The sequence below is a fragment of the Balaenoptera acutorostrata genome, chromosome 13 (assembly GCF_949987535.1).
Source record: "Balaenoptera acutorostrata chromosome 13, mBalAcu1.1, whole genome shotgun sequence".
Taxonomy (NCBI): Eukaryota; Metazoa; Chordata; class Mammalia; order Artiodactyla; family Balaenopteridae; genus Balaenoptera; species Balaenoptera acutorostrata.
The window spans coordinates 25,278,493-25,306,127 of record NC_080076.1 but is presented as its reverse complement, the minus strand read 5'-3'; the positions used below and the strand labels follow the sequence as shown (position 1 = coordinate 25,306,127).

The window sequence follows — 27,635 nt, the reverse complement described above, 5'->3', positions numbered from 1 at the left end:
GGGCACAGAGGGAACCTACCTCAACATAATAAAGGCCATATATGACAAACCCACAGCAAACATCATTCTCAATGGTGAAAAACTGAAAGCATTACCTCTAAGATCAGGAACGAGACAAGGATGTCCACTCTCACCACTATTATTCAACATAGTTTTGGAAGTCCTAGCCACAGCAATCAGAGAAGAAAAAGAAATAAAAGGAATACAAATTGGAAAAGAAGAAGTAAAACTGTCACTGTTTGCAGATGACCTGATACTATACATAGAGAATCCTGAAAATGCCACCAGAAAACTACTAGAGCTAATCAATGAATTTGGTAAAGTTGCAGGATACAAAATTAATGCACAGAAATCTCTTGCATTCCTATACACTAATGATTAAAAATCTGAAAGAGAAATTATGGAAACACTCCCATTTACCATTGCAACAAAAACAATAAAATACCTAGGCATAAACCTACCTAGGGAGACAAAAGATCTGTATGCAGAAAACTATAAGACACTGATGAAAGAAATTAAAGATGATACCAACAGATGGAGAGATATAACATGTTCTTGGATTGGAAGAATCAATATTGTGAAAATGACTATACTACCCAAAGCAATCTACAAATTCAATGCAATCTCTATCAAATTACCAATGGCATTTTTTACGGAACTAGAACAAATCATCTTAAAATTTGTATGGAGACACAAAAGACCCCGAATAGCCAAAGCAGTCTTGAGGGAAAAAAACGGAGCTGGAGGAATCAGACTCCCTGACTTCAGACTATACTACAAAGCTACAGTAATCAAGACAATATGGTACTGGCACAAAAACAGAAACATAGATCAATGGAACAAGATAGAAAGCCCAGAGATAAACCCATGCACCTACGGTCAACTAATCTATGACAAAGGAGGCAAAGATATACAATGGAGAAAAGACAGCCTCTTCAATAAGTGGTGCTGGGAAAACTGGACAGCTACATGGAAAAGAATTAAATTAGAATACTCCCTAACACCATACAATAAACTCATAATGGATTCAAGACCTAAATGTAAGACCGGACACTATAAAACTCTTAGAGGAAAACATTGGGAGAACACTCTTTGACATAAATCACAGCAAGATCTTTTTTGATCCACCTCCTAGAGTAATGGAAATAAAAACAAAAATAAACAAATGGGACCTAATGAAACTTCAAAGCTTTTGCACAGCAAAGGAAACCATAAACAAGACGAAATGACAACCCTCAGAATGGGAGAAAATATTTGCAAACGAATCAACAGACAAAGGATTAATCTCCAAAATATATAAACAGCTCATGCAGCTCAATATTAAAGAAACAAACAACCCAATCCAAAAATGGGCAGAAGACCTAAATAGATATTTCTCCAAAGAAGACATACAGATGGCCAAGAAGCACATGAAAAGATGTTCAGCATCAGTAATTATTAGAGAAATGCAAATCAAAACTACAATGAGGTATCACCTCACACCAGTTAGAATGGGCATCATCAGAAAATCTACAAACAACAAATGCTGGAGAGGGTGTGGAGAAAAGGGAACCCTCTTGCACTGTTGGTGGGAATGTAAATTGATACAGCCACTATGGAGAACAATATGGAGGTTCCTTAGAAAACTAAAAATAGAATTACCATATGACCCAGCAATCCCACTACTGAGCATATACCCAGGGAAAACAGTAATTCAAAAAGACACATGCACCGCAATGTTCACTGCAGCACTCTTTACAATAGCCAGGTCATGGAAGCAACCTAAATGCCCATCGACAGCCGAATGGATAAAGAAGTTGCGGTACATATATACAATGGAATATTACTCAGCTATAATAAGGAACAAAATTGAGTCATCTGTTGAGACGTGGATGGATCTAGAGACTGTCATACAGAGTGAAGTAAGTCAGAAAGAGAAAAACAAATATCATATATTAACGCATGTATGTGGAACCTAGAAAAATGGTACAGATGAACCGGTTTGCAGGGCAGAAGTTGAGACACAGATGTAGAGGACAAACATATGGACACCAAGGGGGGAAAACTGCAGTCGGGTGGGGATGGTGGTGTGCTGAATTGGGCAACTGGGATTGACATGTATACAGTGATGTGTATAAAGTTGATGACTGATTAAAAACACACACACACACACACACACACACAAAAAGAAATGAAACACCAGCAGCTGATCTTGAAAACTATAGGCCCTCCTAACTACTGGGGAAAAAAAAAATTTCGGCAATATCAGGAGAAAATGGTAACCTTTTCCCGTATCTTCAGAAAAAGACAATATACTTTGGCATCATAAAACTATACTTAAAAACGTTATTTCTGATCAAGGAGTCCCAGAGATACCCAGACTCAGAGACTGTTATGTCCTATGAAAGTAACCTTTAACATTTATAAAATCTGTAATTCTGATTGGTTGTCTCCCTTAATAATGTGTTGGCCTAGTAATGGTATTTAAATTGACATTTGTTTCCTGAAAGGAATATTTGTGATTTTTATTTTTATTTCCCATATACATAGAAGTCAAAATAAAGAAAAGTCTCAATCTTACCATCCCCCTTATTTAAAAAAAGAGAAAAAAGCAAAAAATTATAAGTGTCTCAGCTCATTTAAATTAATATAGGGGAAGAAAGAGTGATGGTGTCAGGTCACTTAAAAATGAAAATTGGGACTTCCTTGGCAGTCCACTGGTTAAGACTCCATGCTTCCACTGCCGGGTTCACGGGTTCGATCCCTGGTCGGGGAACTAAGATCCCATGTGCCAGGCGGCGTGGCCAAAAAAAAAAAAAAAAAAAAAATTATGAGGAAAAGTAGAATTTTCAAAATTATACTTCTAATTCTTCAAATTCTATCCTTATATGTTACGCACGTTATCCCAGAACATCTTCAAAGGCAATACTTACTGTAACTGCCAGGAGATTTTTCTTCATAAGTAAAATGAAGTTGTAACTCTTCCTCTGACATCTCACAAATGAACACTTTCAGCAAACAGCAAATAATAAACAAAGCATTGTGTGTCTGCCAAATGAAGATGTGGCTAGAAAGGAGAGAGCAAAATTACACAAGAATCAGTATTTAATCATGAGCACAATCACTTTATTTCTAGTCCATTGATTTCTCAATCATTTTGCCCATTTGGTTTGTAATATTAGAACAATGTGCATACTTTTTTTTTATGGCTCATGATTTATGACACTGGACCAACAATATCTACTATAATTTACCTCATATTTCATTCTGTGTATTTTACATAGTGAGTCAACTTGAAAATTTTTTTCCTTTAGGCATGACTGCTCTTTGTTCTTAACTTTATAGTTGCCCCATACACAGGCAATTCAAAGAAAAGAAAACTAAAAATAGAAAAAATAAAAACTATAGTAACATAAAGAGAATATACGTAAATACACAACCAAAAAAAAAATTTTTTTTTTTTTGGCTGCATCCTGCAGCATGTGGGATCTTAATTCCCAGACCAGAGATTGAACCCATGCCCCCTGCAGTGGAAGCTTGGAGTCTTAACCACTGGACCGCCAGGGAAGTCCCCACAACCAAAATTTTAAATGGGGCATCACCAGCTGCACAGTACAATACCTGCTATTTGTATTAATAATCATGGACTCACAACAATTTTAATTGGATTTAATATAAATTATTTGGAAACAGGGCAATGAGCAATCTTTTAAGAGACTACCCTCCAAAAATGGTTTCAAAAAATGCTCCAGTGCATAAAAGGTGAACCTTCCACTATATAAATATAAAACCATAATATCTAATCTGAACCTTCGTTCACCTAATATGAAAGAAATAAAGGAAATAAATGTGGAATGAAATAATACACTAAGTCATTGCAGTAAGTCCCCTACATACAAACGAGTTCCATTCTGACAGCATGTTCATAAGTCCAATTTGTTTGTAAGTCCAACCAAAGTTAGGCTAGGTACCCAACTAACAAACTCGGCTAAATAGTACTGTACTGTAGTAGGTTTATAATACTTTTCACACGCCTCGCTCCACTCTCAAAATTGTTTTCACTTTTGTTTCCATTGTTATCACTTGGCACTTCTTAGCAGTACCAGCTACATCACCGCTGCTTTTACGCTTGCTTCCAGACATCCTGGGCTTGAAATAAAGATACTGTACTATGGTACTCTATACAGTACTGTAAAGTACACAAAAGCACGACCACTTGTAGAGCATGCACACATGTGACAATGTACGCCAGATACGTGAACTAACTTACGTGACTGGATATGCAAACACACTTTCACATCTTTGAAAGTTTGCAACTTGAAGGTTCATATGTAGGGGACTTATTGTATTTAAATTAGATACAACCAGCACTGGAAATGGGAGAAAATTACCTTTTTTTTTTAATAATAATTACACAATTAATCTTCTTAAAGGATATATTTCTAAAGATTGTCTAAAATGCTGAAATCAGATTCCAGAATTTATAATCTCACTACAATGACCTGGACAGTAAATTAAAACCTCTTTTACTTCTTGCCTTAATAATGAGAACAATTCCAAGACCATACCCTATTTCTACCAATAAATGAAAAATACTCATATTGTTAAATATAAATTAAATATAGAGAGAGTGTGATTTAATCATCCAGCTTACTTCTGACATTCTGCTGAAAGTTTTAGTTCTTTGGTTCTAGACAGGAAGACCTTAATTAGTGCACCAAGGTTTCCTGTTCGAGGATTGTTTTCAACTGCAAGAGAAGAAAAGGTTTTTAAAAGTTAAAGTTAAGAACTGAAATCAAAATGAGCATATCATAACATTTATAAAACCAAATGTCAGATTGAAGTTGTTCAGGGATGAACCTTATTGTCAATTTCAAATCTAATTGGGGAAAGTAGCAACAAGAGAAACTGCTGCTTGGTCTTAATTCTAAACAACGAAAAATGATTTACAAATGGAAATAATAGAAACTGTAGGAGAAAACAGCCACCTCCTCTCAGAATCCAAAACTGTAAAGAAAAGATATACGTAGGAATAAGTACACCATTACAGCCCACCTGCTTAGCGCTCAGTAACTGTCCAATTAACCCAGGTCTATCTGCTGGGTATGTGTCACAGCTTGAGAGTAGATGCAAGTAACTGTACAATCTTCTCATAGTGATAAAATGTATAGCACCTTGCTCATCCAAGCATGGTTCACGGACTAGCAGCGAAAGCATCACCTGGGAGCTTGCTGGAAGCACAGAATCCCACGGCCACCCACACTACTGACATTGACAGTGCTTCTCAACGTTTAATGTGCATTTAAATCACTTGGCATTCTCATTAAAGTTTAAATTCTGATTCTGCATGTGTGAAGTGAGTCCTAAGATTCTGCAGCTGTGACAGTCTCCCGGGTGATGCCCATTGCTGCTGGGTGGAGAGCCCCACTGTGAGTAGCAAGGGGCAACCTGTGCTCTAAGTTAGGGCAGGTTTTGTCCAGATTCCATAATTCAGAATAGACACGTGATTAGATATTGTTAGAGTTTCACTCTGAATCAAAAATTTCCTACTTTTAAGCTTTGGGTTTAGCTTAATGAAAGACTATGCTGAGATTTCAAGACAAACGTTTTTTTTTTAAAACCAGTTAATGTAGGGGACTTCCCTGGTGGTCCAGTGGTAAAGAATCCTCCTTCCAATGCAGGGGACACGGGTTCAACCCCTGGTCGGGGAACTAAGATCACACATGCCGTGGGGCAACCATGCCCACGCACCACAACTAGAGAGAGAAAACCCGCAGGCCACAACTAGAGAGAAGCCCGAGTGCCGCCACAACTAGAGAGAAGCCCGCACACTGCAACGACAGATCCCGCATGCCTCAACAAAGGTCCCGTGTGCCACAACTAAGACCCGACGCAGCCAAAAAAAAAAAACCAAACCAAACAAAAAAAACCAGTTAATGTGCGCAAGTGCGTCTCTGTGTGAATTAATATTTCATAGCTATTGTAAATCAAAACAAAATACTGAAACAAAATGCTGAGGCTGACAGGGCTTCAACCATATTTCGGAATCCCAACTTCACAATCTTGTGTTCATTCAACAGCCCCTTCATTATTGAATGGCTTTATAAGTAATCATTTGAATTTTATGGTTAGCCATTAAAATAACAAAAAACCCTGTGTTGTTAGAAAGAACAACCAAGACTACTAGATTGATGTAATTAAAGTTCTGTGTACCCTTTTCATTCATTCAGCATGTCTTCATGGAGCTACTTACATGTGCCCAGCACTGTGTCAGGTACTAAGAAGGTACTTACAAACAGAACTCCCTGTCTTAATGTGGATGACATTCTAAGTTTCCATAGTACTCTTTTGGACAAGATGTAGATGGGGTCATAAATTTATAAAATTAAGTACACTTAATGATGTTTCAAAAACAATACTCAATGGTAGACTCAATATTCCAAAATACCTCAGTGGAATTTAACAGGATCAAACTTAATTGGCAAAAATCAAATGCTACATTGAAGTTGAAGGCGCTTCAGGACCAGAGTAGGAACAGGGGATATCTGACAGGAAGGCAGAAAAGCACGTGGAACTGGACTACAGAACGTGACTACGTTCAAAGCCCAGCTCCAGCACTGACTAGCTGTGTGACACCTGGCAACTTACTTAACCTCCCCATGCCTCAGTTTCTTCACCTGTAAAATTCAAGTAATGATAATACTTCAGTAATGGAAAACTAACTCATTTAACTCTAGAGCTTGAACTTGCAGCAATCTGTTAACTGAACTGGCTTTGTGAAAAAGGAATTCTCCATCTCCACAGGAGTTCAAGCAAATTCCAGGTAATACTCAGACAAGGGTATTATAAAGAGGATTTCCACCTGGGGTGAGAGGTTGCCCTTGCTTCCAGCCCCTGAAACAACCTTTCCCAGTATCTCACTAAAATACCCATGATCTCCAAGATCCAATAACCAATATACCATAAATATAGAAGACAGAGGCATGTTAACAATCCATAACGATGCAATCGACAAAATCTACATTGTGGGAAACTCTACTACCCACTTTCTTCAATAAGAAAATTGAGAGGGGAAAAAAGGCAAGACAAATTCAGGAGGATCCTAGCTCTGAAAAGAATGTAAAGACATATTAACCGATAATAATGTATGGACGTTATTCGGCTCCTGATTCAAACAAACTGAGACAATTAGAAATTTGAACAGTCAGTGGATGTTTTGCAATATTAAAAATTGTTTTTAGTAGATAATGGTATTTTTTTCCATTAAAAAATTGTTAGTATGAGATACATATCACAATATCTATGGATGAAATAATATAATGCCAGAGGTTTGTGTCAAATTAATTATGTGAGGATATGCTTCTTGTTTTGTATATACTTTTTACTTGTGCACTTTTCTGTACATATCTATACGTCAATAAATAGGTGAGAGATACAGATGAAACAAGACTGGCCATGAGTTGAAAATGATTGAAACTGGGAGATGAGCATACAGGAGGTCATTATATTATTCTGTCTGCCTCTGTATGAGTGGGAAATTTTTTTAAATAAAGAATTAAAAATAAAATACCCATGAAAAAATACAAAAAGATACAAGCTCATGAAAAGGCTGAGTCAGGATAGTCCTTTTCCCCAAAAAACAGGAAACACTTTAACTAATTACAAATTTTATAGAAGTGAATTAAAATTTTATTTGGTAATCAATGGATCATTAGCAAGCCTAACTGCCTGAAAGTACTTTTGTCTACTCCAACCAGAAAACTTACGTTAATCGTCCCACCCAATACCTTGCTATACAGATTCAGAGGCGACAAGTCCCAGAAAACAACTGGTAAGAATTAAACAAGCCAAACACAGAGCAAACCTCACCTCCTCACATAAAACAACTGACCTGCCTCTCATAGCACTATCCTAGCAGGTAAGAACTAGGAAAAAGTGGGGGAAATGCACTTAAAATTCACTGTGAGATACTTAATAAGAAATCTGTTTGGACCCTGAGAACCTCATGTGCAGATTTATGGAAAAAAGCAATAAAGATAATATAAAAAGCCCAACATAAATAATGGCCACAAACATCCCCAAATTTATGAAAAACATTAATCTACGTATCCAAGAACATCAACAAACCCCAAGCAGAATAAAGAATAAATTTTAAAATTTTGTAAAGGCAAGGACAAAATCTTGACAGCAGTAACAAAAAAATGACTTATCAGAAGGCAACAGAATGATATATGAGAAAATAAATGCCAACTAAGAATTCTGTATCCAGAAAAACTCTCCTTCAAAATGAAGGCAACAGCAGGGCAGGGGCACAACTTTACAGTGGAGAAAATGGACAAAAACAACCCTGGCCACATAATCAAGGTCAACATCATCAGTGAAACTCATGTTAATAGCATGTATCCCTGATATAATGTGTTGAGAACAGCATGTCACCTCTGTGATCTTCCACCTACAAACCCATAACTCCCACCTAGCCATGAGAATAACATCAAACGAACTGAGGGACATTCTGTAAATACTCTACCAGTATTCCTCAAAACTATGAAAGTCATTAAAATTGAGGAAAATCTGAGACAAGAGGAGGTTAAGGAGACTTAATGACTAAACGTAATGTAGTATCCTGGAACAGAAAGAAGTCCAAGAGGACATTTGGGAAAACTAGTGAAATCTGAATAAAGGGTCAAGTTTAGTTAATAGTAATGTACCAATGTTGATTCCTTAGTGTGACAAATGTACCATATTAATGTAAGATGTTGACAACAGAGGAAACTGATGAGGGTTATATGGGAACTCTCTACATAGCTTTGCAACTTTTCTATAAATCTAAAGCTATTCTGAAATTAAAATTTTATTTTAAAAATCTCAATAGATGTGTTTACCAGAAAAAAGATTAGTAAACTAAAGCCAGATTAATAAAAAAATATCCTACGGAAGGTCAGAGACAAAGTAAAAAAGAAAGTAAAATACAAAAAAAAAAAAAAAAAAAAGAGAGAGAGAGAGAGCCTAACAAGCCTATGCAACACAATGAAAATGTTAACACAAATATAACAGAGACCCTAGAAGGAGAGGAGAGACAGAATAGGACAGAAACAATGTATAAATGGATAACGGCTGAGAATTTTCCAAAACTGATGAAAGACATCAACCCACAGATTTAACAAGCTCTACAAACCTCAAGCAGGGAGGGAGGGAGGAAAGGGAAGAAAGGAGGGAGGAAGGAAAGAAGAAAGGAAGGAAGGAGAGAAAAAAGGAAGGAAGGAGAGAAGGAAGGAAAAATACTCCTCAGCATATTCTAAGATGTTGAAAACCAAAGGACAAAAAAGAAAAACTTAAAAGCATCCAGAAGAAAAAAACTCCATTGTTTTCAAAGGAACAACACTAACATTGACAGCTTTTTTTTTTTTTGACAGCTTTAATCTCAACAAAAATGAGAGTAACCAGAAAAATAACAGAATGGTATATTTAAAGTATGGAAAGAAATTAATGCCAACCTAGAATTCTACACCCAGCAAACATATCCTCCAAAAGCGAAGGAAAAATGAAAACATTTTCAGACCAAAAAAAAAAAAGAGAGAGAGAGAATTGTTACATACCCACATAGCCCTTAATATTGATAGACATTTATATCTATTAATGTGGAAAGAAGTTCCTGAATACTGCTAAGTGAAAACAACATAGAAATAATACCACTTACATAAAATTGTGCATATAAATCAATACACACAGAATACTGATAAAATTTTGATCTTATCACAAAAGATTAGCAGTGATTTCTTGCACTGTTTAATATGGGAAGACTTTAATTTTAACTATACTACTATATTGTTAGAATTTGGGGAATTAAGTGTATATATATATTTTTTTGCTATTCTCCAAAGTAGTTTTAAATATAGAATGACACACTTAGATACATAATATCAAGTGAAAAACACAGATTAAAATAATTGAGTATGTGTATTTAATATGCATGTAAGTGTATATCCAAAGAATAAATAACAGAAGGCAAAATATTACCAATAGCTATGTCAGGGTTGTGGAATATGAGCAATTACTGCCTTTTTTACATTTTAGTATGCTTTCCACATTGTATTAATAAGTAACTATTACTCCCAATTTTAAAATGTTATTTTTGTAAAACCCCAAGGTCACGTTAAAAACCATCATCATAATAATTGCATTAATATCACTGTTACATAAAATTAATTTTCAGCAAACTGTCATATAGGTTTTTGAAAGTCAGCTCTATTTAGCGCAAAATCCTCAAATCTATGGTTATAACTGCAGACAAAATTCAAGGCAACTATTATAATACCACCTCTATCATTACCAACATAATTTGTTTTTAAAAGCAAAAATATTTCATCAAAGACTGTTTTTGGCAGAGTAACTTGTATGGGAGTTAACCACATAGCTTACATGGAGCATATCCATAAGCTTGATTTAAAAACAAGCTCGTCATCACTTATTAAGCTCCTGTCCACCAGTTGTTTCACAGATACGTTATCTCTAATTTTCAAAGCAACAATGAAATGTAAGTATAATCATTCACATTTTTTAAAACATACATTTCTTTCCAACTGCTACCAATTTGAAAGTAAAGTATTTGAGAAATGAGGTCCAAAAAAAGGTAACATTCGTTGACATAAATAATGAATAATAACGAGATGCTAGGCACTATACTGGATGTTTCATATGTTATCTGACTTCTTCCTCATGAGAATCCTGCAATTTAGATGAGGAAATTAAAGCTCAGCTAGTAAGTAACAGAGCCCATGCACTTTACCATAACACCAAGTTGTTATTACTAATTTGAGAAGATTCCTAATATATTTTCCTATTAATGAGTGATAATTATTCTAGTTAACACAGCCAGCAACAGCATATATAGTATGCGCAGTTGGCAAAGCAAAGCATGAATGATCCATATTCTCTAGGAACTATACATGCAACTACAAAACAAAGAATATTTTGGGTTTTTCTCAGTATTTCAAAATTTGTAAAAAGAATAAGCTCTATGGCTTAGTGGAGTCCGTTACCACTACTGCAAATAAACCAAGCATGTGTCTCATTGCTGTTAACTGAATGAGAACCTCTAGAGGCATCAATGAGCACCAAGAATATAATTATTAGTACAACTATAATTATCATCATTAACAAAAATATATCACTTCATTAATTCAATTCACATTGCACCAGCAAAATCTGTAACAAATTTTGAAATAACTGTCTCCACACACATACATATATATACACATTACACACAGACACACACACACACACACACACAAACACATTCATTTTTCCTCCTTACCTAAAGACCTGCAGACTGAAATGGTTGCCTCCTCCAAGAGCTTCAACTCGGTACTGGAAAATGAGAAGAAAGGTAATTAATAACTATAACATTAACTATGTACATACTAACCAGTTAAAGGAATACATAAAAATAAAGACAAGAAAGACAATTTAGAAGGAAAATAAGGTGTACAGTGGTAAACAATAATATCAGCAAAATAAAGCTTCTATTCTCAATGTAATTAGAAAATTTACTATAATTCTCAACATGAGACTCCTAAAGAAAAGCACTTGGGGCACCTTGCCTTTTAGGTATTGAGGCGGGGAGGAGAGGTGGGGCTGGAGGGACTTAGAAAAATTCGAGAAAGGTATTTTCAAACACAGAGCACAAGGCAGGGGCCTCATGTGCCCATTTCCAAGGAAGTACTGATCACAGGATTATAGTTATTTAGAAAAATGCCATTATTTTTCTATAATACTTTCAAATAGTTCAACAACAACAAAAAAGAAACAAGGCAAGAAAAGAGAGAAAACACAGACATAAGCTTCAATAATTTATAAATATACAGAAAAACAGAAGCCAATGCAAATTGACAAACAGACAGGAAAGAAAGACATACAACTCTTAGATTTAAAAACTGGGGAAGCTACAGGACAGCGGATCCAGCAGTAATTTCTTACATATGACACCAAAAACACAGGCATCAAAAGAAAACATAAATAAATTGGACTTAATCAAAATTTAAAACTTTTGCACATCAAGGGATACTACCAAGAGGGTGAAAAGTCAACCCAACAGAATGGGAGAAAATGTTTGCAAATCATATACCTCATAAGGCACTAATAGCCAGGATATATTTTTTAAAAACTCTGACTCAACAACAACAAAAAAACCCAAACAACCCAGTTTAAAAATCTGCAAAGGATTCAGATAGACATTTCTCCAAAGACATAAAAACGGCCAACAGGTATATGAAAAGATGTTCAACATCACTAGTCATTAGGGAAACGCGAATCAAAACCACAGTGAATACTACTTCACACCATTAGGATGGTATTATTAAAAAAAAAAAGAAGGGGAGGGGAGGGAAGAGGAGGGGAGGGAAGGGAAAAGGAAAAATAGTGTTGGAGGGGATGTAGAGAAACTGGGACCCTCGTGCATTTACATGGGTGTGTAAAGCAGAGCAAGTGCTGTGAAAAACAGTATGGCAACTTTTCAAAATATCAAAAATAGAATTATCATATGATCCAGCAATTCCACTTCTCGGTATACATATACCCAAAAGGACTGATATTTGTACACCCACATTCACGGCAGCATTACTCACAATAGCCAAAAGGCGGAAGCAACCAGTGTCCATCAATGGATGAATGATGGCAAAAAATGTGGTACATACATACAATGGAATATTATTCAGACTTAAAAAGGAAAAGTTCTGACACATGCTACAACGTGGATGAACCTTGAAGACATTATGCTAAGTGAAATAAGCCAGTCGCAAAAACACAAATACTGTATGAGTCCACGTATATAAGGTTCTTTTTTTTTTTTTTAATTATTAGCACCTTTTAAGTTATTATTTATTTATTTATTTATTTATTTTGGCTGTGTTAGGGTCTTCGTTTCTGTGCGAGGGCTTTCTCCAGCTGTGGCAAGCGGGGGCCACTCTTCATCGCGGTGCGTGGGCCTCTCACTATCGCGGCCTCTCCCGTTGCGGAGCACAGGCTCCAGACACGCAGGCTCAGTAGTTGTGGCTCACGGGCCCAGCTGCTCCGTGGCATGTGGGATCCTCCCAGACCAGGGCTCGAACCCGCATCCCCTGCACCAGCAGGTGGATTCTCAACCACTGCGCCACCGGGGAAGCCCCTATAAGGTTCTTAGAGTAGTCAAATGCATAGAGACAAAGTAGAATGGTGGTTGCTATTGGTGTGGTTGGGAATAGGGAGGTGGGGGGATGGGGGAGGGACAGCAAGTTAGTATGTGATGAGTATGGAGTTTCAGTTGGGGAAGATGAAAAGTTCTGGAGATGGACGATGGAGATAATTAAAACAGCAATGTGAATGTAGGACTTCCCTGGTGGCACAGTGGTTAAGAATCCGCCTGCCAATGCAGGGGACACAGGTTCGAGCCCTGGTCCGGGAAGATCCCACATGCCATGGAACAACTAAGCCCGTGCCCCACAACTACTGAAGCCCACACGCCTAGAGTCCGTGCTCCGCAACAAGAGAAGCCACCGCAATGAGAAGCCCGCGCACCGCAACGAAGAGTGGCCCCCACTCACCGCAACTAGCGAAAGCCCACGTGCAGCAGCGAAGACCCAACACAGCCAAAAATAAATAAATAAATAAATTTATTAAAAGAAAAAAAAACCAATGTGAATGTATTTACTTAATACTACAGAAGTAAACACTTAGAAATGGCTAAAATGATAAATTTTATGTTGTGTGCATTTTGCCACAATTTAGGAAAAAAAAGTGCATTCCAATTCCAATTCAACTAGTTACTAGCTATATAACCTAGGGATCGTTTAACCTTCTTTTAGTTTTCTCATACATAAAACAGAGATGATAAACACAGTACCTGTTTCAAAAGGTGTTGTTATTAAATTATGTAACATGTATAAGGCACTTAGAACAGTGCCTGGCACAAAGTAAAACCTCAATAAATGAGCTACTATTGATTCCAAAATGCAGTGCTTTTTTCCCAGTTAATAAATTAAAATAATGCTTTACATTTGTGTAACCCTTTAAAAGTTTTTCAAAGCACTTTCAAATTTATTAGCACATGAGAACCTCTTCTAATGAGCAGAACAATTATAAACCCTATTTTAATAGATAAGCAAACTGAGGCTTCCGAGGAGTTTAAGTAACATTCCAGGAATCAGCAGTCTAGGAAGAACAAGAACCAGCTTTACAGCCTGGTGACTGGTTTAAAAATTTTGTTCTTTTCTGCCAATACACATGGCACATAGCAAATCCTCCAAATGGGCAACTCTTTCAAGGGCTAGTTTAAAAACCCCTACCTCCCAGGGTTCTCTGCTGTTGCTGCTGAAGCATACTTTTAAAAGAAAACAATCCATAAGCACCAATGCTTTTGACAAGAAAATTTTAGAGAAACCATGAAAGAAAATGGATTACTTTAGCTATTTCTAGAACTATGCTGTCCAATATGGTAACCACTAGCTACACGTAGTGGCTGACCACTTGAAAAGTGGCCAGTCCCAACTGAGATGAACTGTAATACAAAATACATACCAGATTTCAAAGATTTTTTTAAAAATAGAAAATACTTCATTATTAATCTTTATGTTCGTGAAATTATAATATTTGGGATATACTGAGCTAAATAAAACATACTGCTAAAATTAATTTCACCTGTTTTATTTTACATTTTTAACACGGCTACTAGAAAACTTCAAATACATTCCAATCTAACCTTTTATTTCTATTAGAGCTACTCTAGAACTTGTCTCCCAGCAATTGAAGACAGTATCACGTATAAGAAGTATTGTACATATACACAAAGCTAAAACTAATTACTTCAGTGAATATGCCATTACCTTAAGAATCTCAAATTATATTCGTATTCAAAAAGATAAATATTTTTCCAAAGAATCTTTAAGTTTCTCCTAAGATTGAAAATTTTTTAGCCAAAAGTACCTAGAAATGATTCTACAGTCAACTGTTTGCACGTCCCTGGTCTTTATCCCTGTATTAGATATTTTTGGAGAGTCTGCCGACCTCATATGATCTGTGTACTGTCCTCCCCCTCCCTTTCTTCTACCTTCCCACCTACTCCTCAGGGGTGAGCAGAGGCAGACAGGCTTGTTCAGCCTGACCCCCACTCCCTGGCCATAGCTGATGGATCAGAGATAGGCATCTAACAAAAGCTATGCCAGAGTCTTGGGGAATTTGGAATTGAGATGGAAAGACAGGTTCTCCGTATGGCTGGAACTGGCCTGCCATGCTGAGGGTTACAGGAAGCCATCCTCTGTCCACTGAGCAGCAGAGATAAACAAAAAGGACACTCAGGATTCCTGCTGGCCTTGTAATTCTTGGGACCAGTTCTTCCTGAAGCCTAGCTGTGTTTCTCATCTGGGATTCTATGAGACAGCCCTTTCTCTTCATCACATAAGCCCCTCTTTCTGACATATGCTAAATCAAATTGATTTTTGTTAATAACCAAAAGACTTCTAATTAATAAATCACTGTGGTCAGATTTAATAATATACATTAGTAGTTGGCAAGAAGTGAAAACTATGAATTACTCAGTTTATGGGTTACTCGGGCAAAAATAAAAGTAAAGACATATAAAATGCAAAAGACTGTAAAGAGTTTTATGAGGCTAATAACTAGACCACATGCATGAAGTCTGTTTCACTGGTGCTTCTACTTTCTTGAGTCAATAACACTCTCTTAAAACCAGCTGGAACCAAGAGCTTCAATTATATACATGTGGCTATAACCTTCCAAAGTTTCGGAATTTGCTTGTTCAACAAACACTGACTGGGTGCCCAGGACATGCTGGGCTCTGTGAAAGATGCTGCCTCTGCCTCCAGGCTACACAGAGGAATGAAGAATCAGACACACTATTTGGTGCAGAGGAAGTACGCAGATCAAGCCCGGCCCTGTCCCAACCTACTCTATTAGCACTCAAGGAAGGCATCCTGGAGGAAGTGATTGTCTGTCCTGAAGGAGGAAGAGAAGGCAGTTGGGCAGACAAAAAGGGACGGCTTTCCAGACACAAGGAATGCGTACACAAAGGCATGGCAGTCACAGAGAGCCTGGAAGGTTCTGGGAAGCAGAGGTTAATCAACACTGGAGAATGATCAACTACAAGCCTGGAAAAATATACCAGATGGCTGGAGTATGGAGTTCAGTTTCTCAACTCGTTCTCAACAGAAAGGTATTGAGTGTTCCCAAAACAAAAACAAGGTTCTGATTTATTTTGAATACAGTATTAGCCTGAAAAAAGAATTAATCCCAACATGTATTAGTGAGGTTGGTTTGGACACCATTTCCTCCAGGAAACCAGCTCTGATCACCAGAGACCAGGTAAGAAGCCTGCTTTCTGTCCCAACAGCACCCGATCATGAAACCGAGCACCCGGTAGCAAGACTGCCAAGTTATGTCTGTGGCCCCCCTTGATTGTGTGCTCCTTGCTCATCACAGCATTCTCAGCCTGGTACAAACCAGGCACTTAATAAAAATGCACTGAATCAATGAAAGCCTTTGTCAGACACTTTATTACCAGAGAACAAAACTCCTTCCCCATCCCTCAAGAAACACTTCACACTCTCCAGATTTCAAGGCAACATCTGCCCCACAGTTTAAATTTTTATTAAAATATTTTTAAAGACACTTATTTGTTTCTAAATGTAAAATAATATAACTTTTTGAAGCAGGCTGGTTTCTTTGTCACTCAAGGATGAAGAGACAGGAAAAGCTGGGAACTATCCCACCTCTGCTGGAAAGCTCCGGCTTGTGGTGAGCCAGTCAGCACCTACCGTTCTGTAATTAGGCCCCTCAAGCCTGCGTCCCCTACATATGGCCATGATCTGAAACAGCACCACAGCTACCACACTTCCTCAGCAATCACCACTGCAGATCAGAAGCATCTTGAGTATCCAGATTATAACCTCCGTGAGAACAGAGAAAATGTCTCATTCATCCGTGCCTTCCCCCACCACGCCTGGTACAGTGGCTCAGTCAGAAGAAGAACACATGGCAATTACCTATTAAATGAAGGATTCATAAAGCTCTGTTTGTCGCAGTTTGTTGCAGTGTTATTTCTACAAAGGAAATCAGCCAGGCACACGCCTGCCAAAAGCAACACACTGATTGTTATAATAGAATTCCTTTCCTCCCATCCCTCCATCCTCCAATTTCCTAAACTTTTCGGAACATTTTAAGAATAATCTTTCCCATTTGCTTGATGTAGAGCTGAAATGAGGTGGTAAGCAACTGGGGTGGTTGGTAACTGCTGCCGCGTGTTTATAGGCATCTATGCACAGTACTGTTTAGTTAAACAAATGGACTCAGATGTTCTGGTAGCAGGCAACTACCAAATCATCATTTGCAGTAAATAAAAGTAAAACTGAAATGCAAAATATGCCAATGTTTCCAAGACAATTACAATTAGAAACCGAATGCTGTTTCTGAAAGCAGATTTGGGGCACTGGAGGCATACAAAAGGGGGGCAAAAAGGCAGCAAATATTCATACCAATACAGATTAAATAAATTAATATCACACAGAGATCTTCAAACTTCCTGTATACATAAACTCCACAGCCAGGTCAATATGGAAAATGTCATTAATGAGAGATTAGAGATAAATACTTAAAACTAGTCATCTCTTAATCAAACATCTGCTAAAGGAACTAAACTCTAGATAAACAATCATATTGATCCAATGGCCCGGTGTGGCTCTGTCTGAAGCAATCCTTCTATGTGACAGCAGACCAGGCTCCTCCTTTGCAGAGCTGCTATCATGCCAGCAACAACATAAACAGATGGATTCACAGAACAGGAATCTCAGTTTTGCGGGTGACACCCCGATGGACAATGAGACCTATGGGACTGGAGAGCCATGCCCAAGAAGCTCTCACACACACACACTGGAAAATTTGAAACTGGTCTAAGGGATTTTTCCAGTTTTAAGAACCTTCATTGGGCTTCCCTGAAGATAATTCCGCAAGGAAGTGGTTATCAAGATTTTCACAACTATAGGGAAGTTCTTATACATTACATGGCCATTTCTGGGCTATATCCTAAGTCTATTCCCTTCCTTACTTAGATTTCATGAAGAGACTCTCCCTCGGGAGAGAACATCAACGTCAACCTCTCACTCTCCACATGTTCCAGTGACAGTTTCCACAACAAAATTCCCCAATGAATACCAATAATACAGCTGGATCACTTCTAAGTTATGTCTCAAATAATCAATGTCATCTCTGCCACCTCTGCTGAGCGCGCCAACATACATCATGACAAGGTTAAGTAACTGGGACGTGTAGGTAGCAGAGAAGACTTGCAAGGTAAAATAGAGCAAAAGAGAGAAGAACCTTAATGCCATTTAAAGGAATTTGGATTTTATCCTACATAAAATAGGAAGCCAATAAGCACAGAATCAAAAATATACACTAACTGGACTTCCCTGGTGGCACAGTGGATAAGAATCCACCTGCCAATGCAGAGGACACGGGTTCGATCTCTGGTCTGGGAAGATCCCACATGCCACGGACCAACTAAGCCCGTGCGCCACAACTACTGAGCCCGACTGCTGCAACTACTGAAACCCACGCACCTAGAGCCTGTGCTCTGCAACAAGAGAAGCCACTGCAATGAGAAGCCTGTGCACTGCAACGAAGAGTAGCCCCCACTCACCGAACTAGAGAAAGTCCGCGCACAGCAACGAAGACCCAATGCAGCCAAAAATAAATTTAAAAAAAAAATCAAAAACATACACTAACTGGACTTCCCTGGTGATGCAATGGATAAGACTCCACGCTCCCAATGCAGAGGGCCCGGGTCTGATCCCTGGTTAGGGAACTAGATCCCACATGCATGCTGCAACTAAGGAGCCCTGGAGCCACAACTAAGGAGCCAGCCTGCTGCAACAAAGGAGCCCACGTGCTGCAACTAAGGAGCCCGCCTGCCGCAACTAAGGCCCGATGCAACCAAAAGAATAAATAAATATTTTTAAAAAAACAACAATCCAGCTGGAATATTATAATATATATATAGACACACTAACAGAACTCTTCACAGAGCAGCGAGGTGCCCCAGGTGTACAATGGTTAAATGTCTTCAATCATCTTCAAATTTTTAGCAAAAAAAAAAAAAGACAATGTGAACAGCAACAACGATAATAATGCCTCTAGTAGTACATATAATAAAGCCTAACCAGATACAACCACCACTATAATTAACCACTGCTGCCAACTGTTGGGCCAGCAAACTTGGATAAACTACTATTACTAACGCAGAACACAGTCAAGTACATAATCTTTAAAAATTCTAGTTTAGGGACTTCCCTGGCAGTCCAGTGGTTAGGACTCTGCCCTCCCAATTCAGGGAGCACAGGTGTGATCCCTGGTCAGGGAACTAAGATGCCACATGGTGCATGGCGTGGTCAAAAAAAAAAAAAAATTCTAGTTTAATTCCACTAAAATAATATACCAAATTGGAACACTAGTAAGAAACAGTAACAGAAATAATATAGATGATTCTGTTCCCACTAGATTCACAGACTGGTCACTTTCAATTCTTATACTCCAAGTGTACTACCCTCTCGATTTAACCATTACCATCAATTAACAAACTCATTCCTGCGTACTGCCCACATGGATTTCCAACCATTCCCGTTACTGAAGACAACATATGCTCCCATATAATGGAAAGATTCCAAAGCCACATATTTAAATTCCAGCTTCCTCATTCCTATTGGTATGACTAGGCAAGATACTTAATTTGAGCGGCTCAGTTTCCTCATATGTAAATGGATATAAGGATGCCACCATCTGATAGGATAGTTGTAAGGACTACGTAGCAACGTGTGGAAAGTGCTCAGCACTCTGCTCAATAAATGTGAGCTCCCTAACCCCTCAACAACAAGGTGAAACAAATCCACAAGTGTTAAACTATCAAACTTTGCATATATTTATTCCTTAATACATCTTGTAAGTAATTTGCCAGTCTTCACCTTTCTTCCCCCCAGAGGGGAAGTATAAGGCATAATTTAGTAATATTTGAAGTAGTTTTACATTTTGAAATAGTATCAAAACAGCTGTGTCAAACAACTGTAGGTGATCTGCTTTGATTTTATTTCCATTAATATGTTACTACAGTAGAAGTATAACACTAGTGGATTACAAAGGAAATCAATATTCCTTATTCACCTAGCAAAACTTCTCAGTATTAAGTAACATTTAATAACTGGCAGAAAAGAAACTTAAATCCAAGTAATTTTTCTTTTTTAAACAAGGAAATAATTTTTATTTATTATTGTAAAAATGAACCATACTAAAACCACCAGGAGGAAACACTACACACCAATCAGAACTGTTAAAATAAAAAAGAGTGACAACATCAAATGCTGGCAAGGATGCAGAGAAACTGGTTACCACATACATGACTGGGGAGAATGTAAAGTGATACAGCCACTCTGGAAAACAGTTTTGGCAGTTTTGTATAGGACTAAACATTTACCATATAACCCAGTCATTGAACTCTTGAGCATTTATCTCAAAGAAATAAAAACTTATATTCACACAAAAACCTGTACACAAATGTTCATAGCAGCTTTATTCATAACAGCCAAGAACTGGAAACAATCCAAATGTCCTTCAATAAGTCAGTGTTTAAACAGAAACAAACTATAGTATACACACAACACAGAATACTACTCAGCAAAAAAAAAGGAATGAACTATGATACACAGAACGACCTGAATAGATCTCAAAGACACTATGCTGAATGAAAGAGCCAATCTCAAAATGTTACATATTGTATGATTCCACTTAAACAACCTTCTTGAAATAAAAAAATTATAGAGATGGAAAACTGATTACTGGCTGCCAGGGTTTAGAGATGGGGAATGGGTGTGGCTATGAAGGGAAAGCACAAGGGAGCCTTGCTGGGATGAAACAGTTATGCATCTTGATTGTGGTGGTGGTTACACATGTGATAAAACTGTACAGAACTATACATGTGCACACAAATGAGTGCATGTATAACTAACTGCTGAAATCTCAATAACTTTTGTGGCTTATACCAATGTCAATTTCCTGGTTTTGGTACTGAATTAGAGTTACGCAAGACGTTACCATTGGGGAAAACAGGGAAGGATGCAAGGAACCTCCCCTGTACTACTTTGTGCGTGTGTGTGTGTGTGTGTGTGTGTGTGTGCGCAACATCCTGTGAATCTATAATTATTTCAAAATAACAAGTTAAAAAAAAGAAACATAAAAATAAAGCTATAAAAACTTATACAGAAGAATTAGATAAATATACACATTTTAAAAATTAATATATATAACACAATTTTGCTTCAATGAGATTATGCTATATGAACGATTTTATAACTGGCTTTAACCACTTAATATGTTGTGGATTTTTCCATACCTATAAACACATAATCATTATTAATGACTATATATTGTTCCAGTGTGCAGATGCACCATTTTTATTTGTTTGTTCATTCATCTGGACACTTAGATTGTTAGCAATTTTCTGTTATAAACATTGCTACCAATGTCTTTACACATACATCTCTGAACTTGTCCAATCATCTCCTTAACATAAACTCTAGAAGTGGAATTGCTAGGTCAGTGACACTTCTGTTCTGATGAATACTGCAAATTACATTCCAGAAAGATTTAACCAATTACCATTCCCACCAAAATGCATAAACCAAAATGCATAACTGTGGCTTAACCCATACATATTACTAAATCTGCAAAATTACAAACCCAGATCTTTTGACACCAAATCCAATGATTTTTATATTCAGATAAGCATGTGTTGACAGTATGCAAGCATAAGAACCTTCATGACAAATACAGATTTTTTTTCCCTTTAAAATTGCCTATAGAGAGGAATTCATAAAGGATGTGACATCTAACTGGCAAATTACCATGCCACTGTAAATTTAAAACAAATTCTATTCAACACCATCTAAATTCTTTCACTGTACCAGGCAGACAATTTTTGTATCAACTAACATGGATGGTGGGGCATATCAAGAAACCACTGTACAGAGAGTTTACAACTTCTTTGGATTTAAACTCTGTGTTACAATCCCCTGACATGACAAACAACTCTGGCCTTAACTTGAAGAATGGTATAGTGAAGAGGATACAGAAATGTTCAACTGTGATAGAAAAAGAAAAAAATTAGCAAATACGAAGTAAAAAACTGTGGATAATATTTTTCATTATAAAAAGAGATGATCAACTATATCACCCATTTATGCAGAAAATGTGTCCAGATGTCATGAGCCATGATTCACGAGGTGACAGAAGAGAAGAAAAACAACCCTGGCCTTGATGGTTAGATCTGCTCTCCACCACAACCTCAAGGAGACCCTGCCATTAGTTCATGTATGAAAATAAAAAGACCAGAGCTCACTGTTACAGCACGCATTCCTTCATTCATCAACAGAGTACCACTGTCAGATGGCAACTGGTTTTCCAAAACTGACAAATAAACAAGAAAGAACATTTGCTGGTAGGGGAAAAAAGCTAATTTCATATGAAGCCTGTAGTTCAAGAATACAAGTGTCCACAACCAAAATAAATATATAAAATGGGTCATCTAATGAACTTAACACCTATTCCTGATAACTGTCACACATAAAAATATATGTAAGAGTTATTTACAGTATTTTAGTCAGCTGGTGTAACAAGTCAGACAGGCTACAGTTGGCAAGTAAAATACCATGGGAGTTCACAGAAGCAGCATACTTAGGCTGATAACTTAATTGATGACCAATGACCTATACCATGGAGCCAACATACAGCCCCAGAAGGAATTATTTGTGGTCCTTTAGGCAGTTTCCACCATCCAACATTTTTTTTCTTTTTCAACTTTCTCTTTTCTTTTCTGTCAACCCATCTGTCTCATTCTTCTTCATGTGTCCACACTTCAAATTTTTAAGTAACATTAAGAGGTACCAATGGAAACTGCCAGGCCATGGTGTTGGCCCTCAGGGATTAAAGAAAGAAAAAAGAGGTTGAATAATACATAATCTTAGAGAAGAAGCTTACCAAATGGTTGTAGAGCAACCTAAAAAAAAAAAAATCTTATTATCATATTCTTAAATGTAGAAGTAATTTAAGTTTCCACATAAAATCAGACTTAAAAAAAAATGTTTACTCTACAGAGAAAAATAATCTATTTTAAAAAACTCAAAACTGCAACTAAGTATTGTAAACATTTAGCAGATTTTCAGTAATTTGAACTCCACTAACATAGAATTTGGGGTTGTTTGGCTAAATTGAGTTGAAACTAACTTTTATGTTATATTTTAAAGAAAGTATTTCAACATGGGAGGAGACTAAGGAAAAGAACTGTTTAACCTTCTACAGAAGAAATATGTTCAAAGACTTCAGCATATTAATTGTTGATATGCAAATAAATTTGTTGATTAGCTACAACTTGTAATCTGTAGAGGCCTATATACGATTCAATGTTCTCTCACCTTGAATATTTCATTTGATTTCTTTTAAAAACCCTGAGAAGTTGACTAACGAAATAAGAGTATCCTCAATCTACAAGTGATAGAAATGGAGAAGCTAAATAACTTGTCCCAGGTCACAATAGAAGAATAAATATGTCAAACTTCTAGTTTAATACTCTTTCAATATGAATAATATTTAGCTACTTTTTTATTAAGGCAAACCCACATAATATCAATCTAGAACATTACCACTAACTAACTGGAATTTCTATATATACCTAACAGAAGTTCTCATAGGTGTATTATTATAAAAATTACATCTGTTACGATTTAAATCATTTAAAAATTATGTAAATGATAAAGAACTAGAAGAAAACAGAAGAAATTAAGTCTAATGAGAAAAGTGGTAAGGTGATAGATGACTTTTTTGTAACTGCTATGAAATCATAAACTATAGTTTGGTAAGAAAGCTAAATTTTTTAATTACATATTGCCTAATTCACAGCTTTCAGTAATTTAGACTGGTTTTATTTTACTTTTTTTAAAAATTAATTAATTTATTTATTTTTGGCTGCGTTGGGTCTTCGTTGCTGCATGCGGGCTTTCTTTTAGTTGCGGCAAGCGGGGGCTACTCTTCATTGTGGTGCGCGGGCTTCTCATTGCAGTGGCTTCTCTTGTTGCAAAGCACAGGCTCTAGGCGCGCGGGCTTCAGCAGTTGTGGCACATGGGCTCAGTAGTTGTGGCACACGGGCTTAGTTGCTCCACAGCATGTGGGATCTCCCTGGACCAAGGCTCGAACCCATGTCCCCTGCATTGGCAGGCGGATTCTTAACCACTGCACCACCAGGGAAGCCCCTTATTTTACTTTTAAGCACACTGATCTCATAAGTGAATCTCAATAATGAAAGATGATAAACTCATAGTTCAAATCTTTTAATGAAAAGCAGATGGGCAGAAAGTTGCTGAGGGGAGAATCACACACAGATTTCTAAACACTGATTTGCTGAAAAATCAAAGTAGATATAATTATGAGGTTCATAAAATAAACACTGAAAATTCTTAAGCCTTTTTTTAATATAAATTTATTTATTTTATTTATTTATTTTTTGGCTGTGTTGGGTCTTTATTGCTGGGCATGGGCTTTCTCTAATTGTGGCGAGTGGGGGCTGCTCTCGTTGCAGTGAGCGGGCTTCTCACTGCGGTGGCTTCTCTTGTTGCGGAGCATGGGCTCTAGACACGCGGGCTTCAGTAGCTGTGGCTCGCGGGTTCTAGAGCGCAGGCTCACTAGTTGTGGTGCACAGGCTTAGCTGCTCCGCGGCACGTGGGATCTTCCCAGACCAGGGCTCGAACCCGTGTCCCCTGCATTGGCAGGCGGATTCTTAACCACTGCACCACCAGGGAAGCCCAATTCTTAAGTCTTTTTCACTGAAAACTCCACCATAAAATGATTTCAAAATTGACATTTTGAGCTGAGGCTCGGGCTGCGGTCGGATCGCAGGGAGAGGACTGGGGTTGGCGGCGTGAACACAGCCTGAAGGGGTTAGCGCACCACAGCTAGCCGGGAGGGAGTCCAGGAAAAAGTCTGCAGCTGCCGAAGAGGCAAGAGACTTTTTCTTGCCTCTTTGTTTCGCTGCGCGCAAGGAGAGGGGATTCAGAGCGCCACCTAAACGAACTCCAGAGAAGGGCGCAAGCCACGGCGATCAGCGCGGACCCCAGAGACGGGCGTGAGACGCTGGGGCTGCTGCTGCCGCCTCCAAAAAGCCTGTGTGTGAGCACAGGTCACTCTCCACACCTCCCCTCCCGGGAGCCTGTACAGCCCGCCACTGCCAGGGTCCCGGGATCCGGGGACAACATCCCCGGGAGGACGCACTGCGCGCCTCAGGCTGGTGCAACGTCACGCCGGCCTCGGCCGCCGCAGGCTCGCCCCGCCTCCTCCGTACCGCTCCCTCCCCGCGGCCTGGGTGAGCCAGAGCCCCCGAAGCAGCTGCTCCTTTAACCCCGTCCTGTCTGGGCGGGAAACAGACGCCCTCAGGCGACCTACACGCAGAGGCGGGTCCAAATCCAAAGCTGAACACCAGGAGCTGTGCGAACAGGGAAGAGAAGGGGAAATCCCTCCCAGCAGCCTCAGGGGCAGCGGATTAAAGCTCCACAAACAACGTGATGTGCCTGCATCTGTGGAATACCTGAATAGACAACGAATCAGCCCAAATTCAGGAGGGGGACTCTGGGAGCAGGAGATATTAATTTTTCCCCTTTTCCTTTTTTTTTGTGAGTGTATATGTATATGCTTCTGGGTGAGATTTTGTCTGTATAGCTTTGCTTTACAATAGCTTTATTTTACTTCACTATAGTATAGCCTCTTTCTTTCTTTCTTTCTATTTTTTCTCCCTTTTACTCTGAGCCGTGTGGACGAAAGGCTCTTGGTGCTCCAGCCAGGCATCAGGGCCGTGCCTCTGAGGTGGGAGAGCCAACTTCAGAACACTGGTCCACAAGAGACCTCCCAGCTCCACGTAATACCAAACGGCAAAAATCTCCCAGAGATCTCCATCTCAACATCAAGACCCAGCTTCACTCAACGACCAGCAAGCTACAGTGCTGGACATCCTATTCCAAACAACTAGCTAGACAGGAACACAACCCCATCCATTGGCAGAGAGGCTGCCTAAAATCATAATAAGGCCACAGACACCACAAAATACACCACCAGACGTGGACGTGCCCACCAGAAAGACAAGATCTAGCCTCATCCACCAGAACTCAGGCACTAGTTCCCTCCACCAGGAAGCCTACACAACCCACTGAACCAACCTTAGCCGCTGGGGACAGATACCCAAAACAACGGGAACTACGAACCTGCAGCCTGTGAAAAGGAGACCCCAAACACAGTAAGATAGGCAAAATGAGACGACAGAAAAACACACAGCAGATGAAGGAGCAGGCTCAAAACACACTGGACTTAACAAATGAAGAGGAAATAGGTAGTCTACCTGAAAAAGAATTCAGAATAATGATAGTAAGGATGATCCAAAATCTTGGAAATAGAATAGACAAAATGCAAGAAACATTTAACAAGGATGTAGAAGAACTAAAGAGGAACCAAGCAATGATGAAGAACACAATAAATGAAATTAAAAATACTCTAGATGGGATCAATAGTAGAATAACTGAGGCAGAAGAAAGGATAAGTGACCTGGAAGATAAAATGGTGGAAATAACTACTACAGAGCAGGATAAAGAAAAAAGAATGAAAAGAACTGAGGACAGTCTCAGGGACCTCTGGGACAACATTAAACGCTCCAACATTCGAATTATAGGGGTACCAGAAGAAGAAGAGAAAAAGAAAGGGACTGAGAAAATTTTTGAAGAGATTATAGTTGAAAACTTCCTTAATATGGGAAAGGAAATAGTTAATCAAGTCCTGGAAGCACAGAGAGTCCCATACAGGATAAACCCAAGGAGGAACACGCCAAGACACATATTAATCAAACTGTCAAAAATTAAATATAAGGAAAACATATTAAAGGCAGCAAGGGAAAAAAAAACAAATAACACACAAGGGAATCCCCATAAGGTTAACATCTGATCTATCAGCAGAAACTCTGCAAGCCAGAAGGGAGTGGCAGGATATACTTAAAGTCATGAAGGAGAAAAACCTACAACCAAGATTACTCTACCCAGCAAGGATCTCATTCAGATTCGATGGAGAAATTAAAACCTTTACAGACAAGCAAAAGCTGAGAGAGTTCAGCACCACCAAACCAGCTTTACAACAAATGCTAAAGGAACTTCTCTAGGCAAGAAACACAAGAGAAGGAAAACACCTACAATAACAAACCCAATACATTTAAGAAAATGAGAATAGGAACATACATATCGATAATTACCTTGAATGTAAATGGATTAAATGCTCCCACCAAAAGACACAGACTGGCTGAATGGATACAAAAACAAGACCCATATATATGCTGTCTACAAGAGACCCACTTCAGACCTAGAGACACATACAGATTGAAAGTGAGGGGATGGAAAAAGATATTCCATGCAAATGGAAATCAAAAGAAAGCTGGAGTAGCAATTCTCATATCAGACAAAATAGACTTTAAAATAAAGACTATTACAAGAGACAAAGAAGGACACTATATAATGATCAAGGGATCGATCCAAGAGGAAGGTATAACA

General features: G+C 38.3%; 1 protein-coding gene across 1 annotated transcript in view; it reads right to left on the bottom strand.

The window, feature by feature from the left end:
- The window catches only part of DYM (dymeclin), a 403,419-nt gene that overhangs the window by 330,111 nt on the left and 45,673 nt on the right, over window positions 1-27,635 (bottom strand). Inside the window, exons 3-5 of the mRNA XM_007197218.3 lie at window positions 11,294-11,346; window positions 4,634-4,727; window positions 2,913-3,046 (exon numbers count right to left, since the gene is read on the bottom strand). Coding sequence (XP_007197280.1) covers window positions 2,913-3,046; window positions 4,634-4,727; window positions 11,294-11,346 — 281 coding nt within the window. The remainder of the gene's footprint in view (window positions 1-2,912; window positions 3,047-4,633; window positions 4,728-11,293; window positions 11,347-27,635) is intronic.